Source organism: Corvus hawaiiensis, chromosome 1 (assembly GCF_020740725.1).
Source record: "Corvus hawaiiensis isolate bCorHaw1 chromosome 1, bCorHaw1.pri.cur, whole genome shotgun sequence".
Classification (NCBI taxonomy): domain Eukaryota; kingdom Metazoa; phylum Chordata; class Aves; order Passeriformes; family Corvidae; genus Corvus; species Corvus hawaiiensis.
Window position 1 is genome coordinate 30385695 of NC_063213.1, and position 10787 is coordinate 30396481.

At 42.8% G+C, this 10787-nt stretch overlaps 1 protein-coding gene across 3 annotated transcripts in view; it reads right to left on the minus strand.

The window, feature by feature from the left end:
- Window positions 1-9970, minus strand: part of UBP1 (upstream binding protein 1) — a 35858-nt gene extending 25888 nt beyond the window's left edge. For 2 of the 3 annotated variants that reach the window (XM_048297968.1, XM_048297957.1), the window contains exons 1-2: window positions 9636-9970; window positions 278-429 (exon numbers count right to left, since the gene is read on the minus strand). In XM_048297968.1, the coding sequence (XP_048153925.1) occupies window positions 278-429; window positions 9636-9748 (265 nt within the window). In that variant the 5' untranslated portion in view covers window positions 9749-9970. The remainder of the gene's footprint in view (window positions 1-277; window positions 430-9635) is intronic. The other variant, XM_048297976.1, reaches the window with a different exon arrangement.
- Window positions 9971-10787: the final 817 nt, after the last annotated feature.

Genomic DNA, 10787 nt, shown 5'->3' on the forward strand with positions numbered 1-10787 from the left:
TGAGGGGGATGGAGAGGGGCAACACACAACAGGAAAAAATCCCAAAACTCAAACCAACAAAGGAAAAAAAAAAACCCACCCCACCAGAATCCAAAGGGGAAGTAACACCATACTATAGCTGTGAGCCTACAAGTTGGACAAAAAAAGACTGCTAGTAAGGTATCCAACCTCATTTCTGACATGCATTTATTTTGGATATACACAATGTATCAAAACATGAAATACCATTCCAATTTCAGACTTGCACCACAAGCCACATCCACATATGTATACCAACCTTGATTCAAGTATGTGAGAGTTTCATCATATAATTTTACTGCTGGAGATGTTGCAGCACACATAACATATTGGAAAGGTGGATGTTTGGTCTCATTTTCTTGTGGAAGGCTGGAATCTTCCTGTTTGAAAATAGGCAGTGCCAAAACATCACTGAAAAGAAAAATAAAAAACAACTTTGAGACTGTTGGCGCTGTTTGGATTGAAGTTAAAGAAAAAAAGTTGTTTGCGACTTAAAGAAATGCACAGTGAAATACACACAGAATTTTGTTACTCATTTTATTAGTAAAATCTATATCAGCAGTATCCAAAACATTTTCTGATAGAACTTTAGGCTAGGATACATAAACCTGGAACCGAAGCAGACAAACAGTTGTGCTGATCCTCTGAAAATTTAATCTTTGTTTTCTTGTCTCCATTGAAAAAATTCAGCTCTCTCAACTTTTCACCTGTCAACACAGCCAAGCTTGCCTAATAAACACACAAATGAAAGCAAGGCTTTTATTTTCTTCTTTGAAATAATGTATTCCCCAAAGTAAGCTACCTACACGGGCAAGGTATCTCTCTTCTCATTTAGTACCATTATATCTAACCTATTAATTCTGTTCACATTGTCAATCTTTTCTTAGGCTTTAGCACACTGATTAGCCCAAAAATTATTAAGCAGCATATTCACAAAACATAAGCTATAGAAAGTTTATGCCAAGATTCACTTCACTTATCTAAGATTCACAACCACCAGAAAAACTTTGGAAATGCTAAGTTTCTAGAGAATAAAGAGTAATCCACGTTGTCCACAAGCTGTGGTAAGAAAGCTTCACCACAACTAGCAAGTACATATTCTGCTTTCTACAGAAATTAGTAATCTGTATTAGCAATAGATTAATTTTCCCTGCATACAGAAATCTTTCATAAATTAAAATTCTAAGAGTTTGCCTTGCACTGAATTTTCGTTGATGATTAAATCATCTGCAGATCCTTGCTACTTTCTTTAAAAATGTTTCTAAAGCGAACTAAGATCTCACACCCCCTCACCTGTTCATTCAGTTTTTAACCAACATGTATCTTGTTTGTATCTCTTGCACTGATCACAAACATAGATTTAATATATTTCGTAAAACAATTATAAATGTCTGTATTGCACTACTCTTTGTACATTGTACCCTAAACTTTTTGAAGTAAAACTGCTTATTTTTACTGTTCCTCATTTCTGCAAGAGTTTGCTTTATTTAAAGAGAACTCTATTATTCCTCTTGAATTCCAGCGCATATCTGAAGAATCAAAAAAATGTATCATAATAAATTCAAAAAGTGAAATCACAGCCAATATTTTTGTGTCACATAGGGTTAGAAAGTAAGACTTGGTCTACTTAAGTCTTAATTATGCAGAGTAGAGGTGGAACATCCTAACTTTTCTTTCAGAGCAAGTGCCACATTCAATAAGGGATGTCACTCCCCAGGCTACCTGGAAGATGTTGGAACAAGAAAATATTTAGGAAGGGTGAAAAAGTCTAAGAAATTTGTCTCTACCTGGTAGAGACTGGACAATGTCTCCCCAAAAAGCCAGCTGGAATTAAAAAAAGAGACCAAAAAAAAGACACCCATACAGGTTCCCTTTTACTAGGAAGAAACCACAGGAGATGCTACAAAGACTGATGCAAGCAGGACAAGGCAGTACACTGTCCAAAACAGCATTACAAGCCTACTGAACTGTGTCCTAACTACTTCTGATGTCATCTCCCCAAATTGGAGCCCAGAGAAGACTTAAGTAAGTGCCAAGGAAGATGTGAAATAACCACTTAGGATAAGTGGACACCCCTAAAAGAGTTTACTTATACAGAGACAAGGATCCGTGAGTAGGACAGCAAAATCCATAGATTGGTGACTGCTCCCTGAGGATGACTCACAAGAAACAAGGAGATGCTTCAAGCCCTGATGTCAGTCAGGAGGGCAGCAGGAGCAGCCCAACACAAGAGGGAGCGCCATGACAAGCTGAGGGAAGCGTGGTCCCATGACAGGACGGCTACACCAGGAACCCATGCTCACCACACACTTCGGCACACACAACACGAGTGCTTTTATGAGGAGGAACTTTAAAATGGCAAGAACACGGAAACAATGGCAATGTTTAAGATACACACACAAGTCCAAGTGCAACGACGGCATGCAAAATACCTCACCAAATAAATTACCTGTAATCCTCTACTAAGTTCTGCAGCACTTGCCTTCACATAACACACAAGATTAAAGAGAAGTCTTCTGTGTATTCATGAAAAATATATTTAAAGCCTTCATTTGCCACTCACAATTTAAAGTTAAAAATGTAGCTGGTCTGGCTTAAGAAAGCATGATGTGGTTAATGAATTAGATAAGAGACACAGCACTGGAAGCCTACAACTACACCAATTTAGGCAGCTTTAAACCAGCTTTTGCTAACACAAAGCATAATGACTAACTGCCACTAGAATAAGGAGAAATAAAGACATCCAACTCTACAACCCTACAATTTAGCTGTAAAGAGAGCTTAATGTTCATTCTTAAATGCCACCATTCCAAAAAGCATTCCAGAAGACAGCAAAAGGCAAATTTCTCTTACAAAAGTCTTCTGGGTACTAGTACATTCCAAAGGAAAAGAGAAGCCAATGCAATGTAAACTCCTTCCCAGAGCATCTTTAAATACCATTTAAATAACATTTTGATTCATTCACTTTCAAAGAATGAAATATCAGTGTTTCTCTCATTTCAACATATGCTCTTTCCCCATCTAAAAACAGATCAAAGCTGCAGACAATTAAAACAGTCAATAAGGTATGAGTAAAGTATTTCAAATTAAGACCTGAAGTGTCAGTTTAAATAGGGACTACCTATATTTCACAGTGACAAGCATTTTCTACAAAATAAAATTCATTGCTCATGCAGCACAACTGAAGAAAAGATGCAAAGACTGCTCATAATTCAGAGAAGGAAACCGATGGGAAACAGAAATATAATATTTTTAATAGTGCTCTTTACTTAAGCTAAAGATGATAAACTGCATATAATATATGCTATTGTGTCAATCACATTCCCAGAAACTATGGAGATGCTTAATCTTTTTACCACCTCTAATCTTACAGTGATTCTATTTTAACACCCAACAAAACAAAAAACCAAACAAAACGCAAAGAAATCCCACGAACAAACACAACCCAGAGAAGATCAGCCTTGCCAGTTCCAGCCTTCTTCCCCTCAGACCCCCGTTACAATTTCTGCATTTATAATGAGACAATGGCCCAGCAGTACAAATCATGTGCCCACAGTCAATCCCTGGCAGCCTCCGTGTTTGTGTATACTTACGTAAGGCATCCTTTAGTCATTTTCCTACTCACCTGGTGAAATCTTATTTTTGCTAGTCCAGTAGAGATTAGAGACAGGCACTTGTAGTGCCAGCTTTGCTTAAGTTATTTCACACAGCAAAGAACCTCTTACCTAAAGTGAAGTGCCCACTGACAGAGCAGCCCAGATAGACGAAAAGCCAACTGTTCCAAAATAGCTACTGTTGACATTATTTCAGACTACAGGAGAACAGAGCGCTTTAAGAGACTGATTCTATTCTTTTTTTGCCATTGTTAACTTTTGATCTTGTGAAAACTTGTTTACTTCACTTGTCTCATTTAAGTGAACTTTAGAACTACCAGCAAGCTGATGTATGGGTGAGTAGTAACATTCTGAAGGACAAGTAGCATCTTTTGTTGTATTTTTCAGTATCATTTGAGAAAGTCCATCTGCCAAGGTTTATTCTCCTGATGGAAGGAACCCTGAGACCAAGACTTTGAAATTATTAGCTCTAGTAAGAAAAGTCTTACTTCAGTTCCTGAGAATGTGTTATCTAAAGCATTCAAACAAAAGGCATTCTTTTCTTCCCACAGGGAGGAGGAAAATTTAGCCAGAAAAAAAAACCCAACAGAAACAGTCTTCATTACACCCCAAATCAGGCAGTAAACATATCTTCCATCACAAGTCTTAGCTACTCAGGCTACAGAGGTGCATACATGAAACATGACCATACAAAAGCAGGAAAGCTTAGGAGAAGCAGCAAGGTGAATGTTACCACTTGAACTAAAGCATCCAGTAGGATCCACCACATATGAGAAGCTATCCTATGTCATGTAGCTTACATGAGCATAGTACAAAAAGACCAAGAAAAATGTAATTTATCCCCCCATGCTTGTGAAATGTTTGTAAGCCTTCAAAATCACCTTCCTTACAAATTTAAAACCCTCTTTCCACACTTTGTCCAAAGCATTTTAAAAAAAGCCTAACACACACATACAAAAAACCCCTCCCTAATAATAATAATAAGGTCAAAAAATAAATGAAGAACTTCCTGTCCTTACAAGAACAGAAACTACTATGTCATCAAAATTCAAACTGATGTTCCATCAATCATCTGCCTTATCTATCTTCTGGATTGTATACTCTTGGGTGTGAGTACTAAAGCATCCCAAGAACACACAGGCCTTTTGAAACTTTAAGGCATGGTTTTTACGAGGACAAATACCTTAAGAAAAATGTTTCTCAAGCAGTATTTGAATTAAGAGTTATGATCTCAAAGCCAAGCTCTGAACTGTTCAGAGGTGGGAGCAAGCCTTAAATGCAAGGCAATGGGAGACCTGATGCTTCCTAACACTTTCCCTATGTCCACAGAAACAAGTTTGATGGGACGCAAGACCCTTGGAATTAATTTCTGGGGAACAAATTTCTCTGCAGCAACCATCCAAGAAGTCCAACATGAATGAGAAACAGGTGCAAACATAATGCTGTTCCTAGGAATCCCACAGACCCTCACACAGAAACTCAGATGGTGAAAGGTTTCAATTCAAGAGGAGTCTGGCACAAAATACAAGAAACCACCAATCAAAGAAAGAAGAAAATGCCAAAACCAAAACCTGTGTCCTTCCTACCAAGGAAAAGAAGTAAGAATGTTCACCACAACAAATCCACAGTTTCGCATCCACTCCTCTGACACAGGGAGGTCAGGCAGCTGCTCTAACTTGCAGCAGCTCCAGTACAGACAGCTCCCACATAGGAGAACACCCGAAGAGCAAACGAAGGCAGACCTGCTGCCCTGCTCTCAATCTGGTATGTCACTCCAACACGAGACGTGACAGGGAACAAAGACAGTTCTGCACTTTGAAGTCTTTCCCTTAAAAATTAAACTGGCCCCTAACTTTTTGTAATGTATTCACACACTCAACTTGGAAGAAAAGAAAACAACAACAAAAAACCCTAAAGCCAATGTCAATGATCTAGAACATGAGGTTTATCTTTCAACATGTTTTATCTGTGGTAACAAAGCAAGGATGCTTAGGTTTGTGGATTCTCTTTTTCTTCAAATGCCTATTTCCTGAGAGGCATTTACATATTTGTGTGCTTACACAAAGAATCAAGCTCCAATTCTAATCAGTACAAAGCATTTTATTTTAGAGTGTAGATGTCAGTGAAAATTATTTTTTCTACAGAGCAATGTATAAAAAAATAGAACAGACCAGTGAAACAGAAGCTTTATAATGTATCCTGCAGAAAACACTATGTACATCTAAAAAAGAAAAAGAAAAGAAAAAATTCAAGATACCTTAATTAAGTATTCCTCTTTCAAAAATCCTATATAACCAGCAGTAAAGTCTTAAAAGTGTGGGAGACATTAGGGGAAGCATAAACAGCAATTTTGTCTGTCATAATGTAACAGCAGCCAAAACCAGGGTGTGAATGAGATAACTCTTATTTGGTTTTGCACAGCAACTAGGAAGTTAAGGCAGTAACTGTTGTGACCCAATCATGTTTATCAGAAGCCAAAAAAGGATGTCAGGGACCCAAAAGCTGTTAGAAGACAACACTCTCCCTCTCTTCACCTGAAAAGAGAGCTCTAAGTTGTAAGACAATGTTCCCCCAACTCCTGACTGACCATCTCAGGGTTACTTCAGCCTGAACTGTGCTTGAGAGGTGGTACACAAAGTCCTCTCACCATCCCACAGCACAGTAAGGAAACAAGACTGAAGACTGCATTAGGCTTTCCTTCTTTTCAACCAAGGCAGCAGACCAAAGACAATTAAGTGCTCGGGAGATGCAGCAGAGTCAAACTGACTTGATTCTCCAAAAGTGGAGGATTGTCTGGATATATTTTCATAGTCTTTTGTAGAGAGTTTCCCATTTCAGAACCAAAAGTCTTTTTTTTTAAACCTAGTTTGATGAACTCCAGGTTTTAACCTACAAATACATACCAAAGCAGCTACTCCTGAAAAAAGTATCAAGTTCCCCATGACAGGATTGAATTGTAGCACTACAAACACCATTGGAACTGCAAGCATTTAAATAAATCCATATACCAAGCTTCCAGATTACACATAAAAATTCAGTCATTAAGGTATTTTTCTGTCTATTAATGCTCAATTAACCCAATTTATATTGATTCATTAATCTAATAATTCATCAGATGAAAAATGGAATTCTGCTAGAAAGATGACAGATGTTTCTTTGAAACTTGTCTTATCAATTAAATAGCCTCCATTTTTTAGCAGTGCATAGCAACCATCAGTGGTCCTCGAAAGTACACAACTGCTGTTGTGTTACAATGGTTATTATGAGGGATTCATAAGAAAACATGATGGGTGTCATTATCAACCGAAATTAACATTAACTCCCTGAAATTAACTCAAAACTCACTACCACTAAGGGGTACAATGTTTTTATATAGGTTTTGGTGCAGGTGTTATTTGACACATCTGACAACTGTTATTATCAACTGAATTTAGTTTTGTGATTATAGGCAGATTCTTATTGCATGAGAAGATGCTAGAAAAGCAATCAGAAAAAATGGGTTTCAAGGCTTTATAAGCAAATTTTGAAAACTATATAAAACCATGTGAATCTGCAGGGAAATTTAGGAGGCATTTAGCTGCCTTCTAAAAAAACCCAAAAATCCTACAATGGATTGACGATCAATGATCACGTGCAACTTTCTTAGTAAGAATAAGCACAGGAGTAATGCCATATATTCTACCTAAGGGCACTGACTCATCATCATTGCCAGGAAGCATCAACTCCTTTATATATAATCCCAATAGTTAGAAGAATTACATGCAGATCTTCCTAACAAAATCAAAGGGGCATATACCTTGAGGAGCTCTCCCAGCACTCTCCTCTAGGCAACATTTCATTTTCTTCTATCTTATTTTGTAAGAAAGTGACAAGTAATTAACTTCTATTGGCACACTGAACAGTCACAGAGCAGTATCTCTCCTGCTCATGCTTTGCCAGTTCTCTTGGTTCTCCCCTCTCACATCACTGAACAGACCATAATTTCTCTAAACTACAAATCTAACCAATACATAGAATAACTTACACATGAGCTGAAAATCACTCTGAATTCAGCAAACGCTAATGGCAACTAGGTGATCCCTTTAACTGTGGGGTCCATGATTAAAGTTACAAAAACTACTACTACTACTGTGTAAGTTTTCCAAAAATACACTGCAGACAAAGTGTGTAACAAGATCCAAGACAAATATATAGCTTAGCTTATACAATATTACTTTTTCAGTGCTGTTTTTAATGGCTACAACTCCTTCTGTGCTAATTCAGAATGTCCTAATAGGCATATGTAGCAAAAAGCCACTTAGGATTGCTACCCACCATAAGATGATAGGACCAGAAAAAACAATATATCCAACAACGGTAAGGATGATAATTCTTACAGTTCCTAGAAACTGAAGTGTGCGCATTACTGCGATAAGAAATGAAGTTATGAAAACACAAGAAAATATAAAAAAAATCTAACAGTCAAAACGCAAAATTTTTTATCATAAGAGATCCCAGAAAGAACTGAATTGAGATAGAGAAGAGCAGTTCTTGAACAGGAGCACATGCACTTTCCATTGGTGTCTGCACACTAAGAAGCCATCCAGGCAACAACCACACAGCTGCCCACAAAAACCTGGCATGCCACTTCATGGGATGAATGTCTGAAGGTTTGCTGAGACAGAAATGGGACAGAAGTGGGACAAAATCCAGACAAGCTGAATATAAAATCAAGAGTATTCTCATCAAGAGAGATGAATCACCTTGTTCTCTGAACTGCCAAGGTCTCAACTTTATTTTTAATTTAAAAAAACCCAAACCAAACAAAAAAAACCACCAAAAAACCCAACAAAACAAACAAACAAAAAAACCAACCAAACCCTAAACCCACACAGAACAAAACCCCCATCAAATACATGTCCCACCATAAACGCACTGAACTCGCAATAGCAAATACTATCAGAAGGGTCCTCATTTCTATCCAGCAGAAGCCCTTTTTTGTAACTTCCAGCAAAGACACTGCACTTCCAAACATTACCTGGGAAGTACTGCCTTAAAATACACATAATAGATGAAGTTTGTGGTCACGTGCAAGTTTCAGTTTCCCCTGATAGAGAACGCGCCTTTTATAGAGGCTAGGCCATCACAACTATCAAACGCAACCGTTTTACTTCTCCAGACTTAAAACACTAACCCTGATGAACACCTTGGACTTAGAATGTCTCTCGGTGCCTCCAAAACAGTTTTTCTTTTCCCCTCTAACTCGTCACTCAGGAATCCACACATTCCGCCCACGAGCGAGATAAAATTTACTCAAACAAGTACAGTTTTATCTTAGCTTCGAAAAGGGACATCCAAACGCTACTCAAACACTCTAACCTTGTAAAACCTGGAAAACGATCAAAAGGAAGGAAACCGCCAAGTTGACTATGAACAGAAAGAGCTACACGGCAAGATCAAGTCCCCATCACTAAAGCCATACTACAAAGAAGAAAACCCCATCACTACACAGAAATACAGAATAAACAGAGGGAATAAAGTACAACCATGCTACTACCTTATTAACGACAACCTTCATCTGCTCGAGAAAGAACATTTTTAAACCCGGCAGAAAACACCTACTGTTCATTATGAACAAGAACTGCATTTGTCGAGTATAAGATGATATCGTTTGGAACGTAGGGTCCGGTTACATCCCACAGAGACAGCGAAATGTCAGTTTTAGGGCAGGGATTTCGCATATAAAGGGAACAGCACCCCAGCACCGGCAGCTGCCCGCCCTTCCCGAGCGGCCACCTGCCAGCAGCACGGGAGAGCAGGGCGGGAGCCCCTCCGACACGTGCCCACTCCTTTTTTTATTGCGAAAAGCTTTCGCAATAAAAAAAAAAAAAAAGAGGGCGAAAAGGAGAAACCCCGGCTCCTTCCCGCGCAGCGTGCCCAGCGGCACGGCCAGGGCTGCGCGGCCCGAGGAAGCCGGCGGGGACGCGGCGCCCAGCGCCGGGGATGAGCTGCGGGACGAGTTACCTCATGCTGTAGGCACCGGCTCCCAGCTCCTGCCCGATGCCGGAGAGGCTGGCGTCGAAGTCGTGCACCAGCCCGGACTCGATCACTTCATCCATCTTCAGCACCCACGCCATGTTCCGCCGGCCCCGCCGCGCTCCCGCCGCGGGAGGAGCCGGACGGGGCGGAGCCGCTCGGCACCGGCGCCGCCGGGGAGGCGGTGCCGGGAAGGCGAGGGGGCTGGAGGAGACGGGGTAAGAGGGAGGGAAAAGCACGTGCGGGGCGGGGGGACAGCGGCGACTCCGCGCTCAGCCCCGGGGGGGCCCTTTCCTCGCGGCGCGACCAGGGCGCGGGGTCGCTCTCAGCATCCTGCGCCCGCCCGGCCGCCGCTGGGCGCTGGGGACCGGGCGGCCGCCGCCTCCTCCTCCGACCGGACACTGCCCAGCGCCGCCACCGCCGCTTCTGCCGCCGCCCGAGCTCCGACCCAGCCCAGCGGCGCCTCCCGCCGCATCATTCGCAGGGGGGAGGCTGCGGCGGCAGCAGCAGCAGCAACACCACCGCAGGCGCCCGCCGGGAAGGAGCCGCCGCCGCCGCCGGAGGTCACGGCCGCCCCGGGGGCTCGCGCCCGCCGCTCCGGCGCGTCCCGCAGCGCCGCCGCCGCCGCTGCTCACGACAACATGGCGGCGGCTTCCACCCCCGAGCGCCTGCCGGGGCGGTGCCTGCCCGCGCTCGGCGCCGCCGATTGGCTGGGCCCCGCCGGGACGGCAAATCAGGGCCGGGCGCGGAGGGGTGAGGGGGAAGCCCGGCCAATGAGGGGGCACTTCCTCACGCCAGGTGACGTCAGCGCTGACGAGCGCGGGCGATCCCGTCCCTCCGCCCCCGGGCCCGCGGCATGGCGGGAGCGCGCGCCCCGGAAGCGGCGGCGGCCGGAGGCGCAGGGGCGGGAGCGGGAAGTGGCGGCGGGTCCCGCCCGCCCCCGGGAATGGCGGCTGCCTGCGCCCCGGGCGGGCCACGCCCGGCCCCGCTCGCTCCCCAGCTACCCTCCGGGGCGGTGACCGGTATAAGCAGCCTGCTCCGGTGGAAGGTGTCCCGGGCTGGGGGGCTGGAACGAGATAAGCTTTAAGGTCCCTTCCCAACCCCAACCGTTGCATGGCTCGTTCTTCCAGAGAACACCGA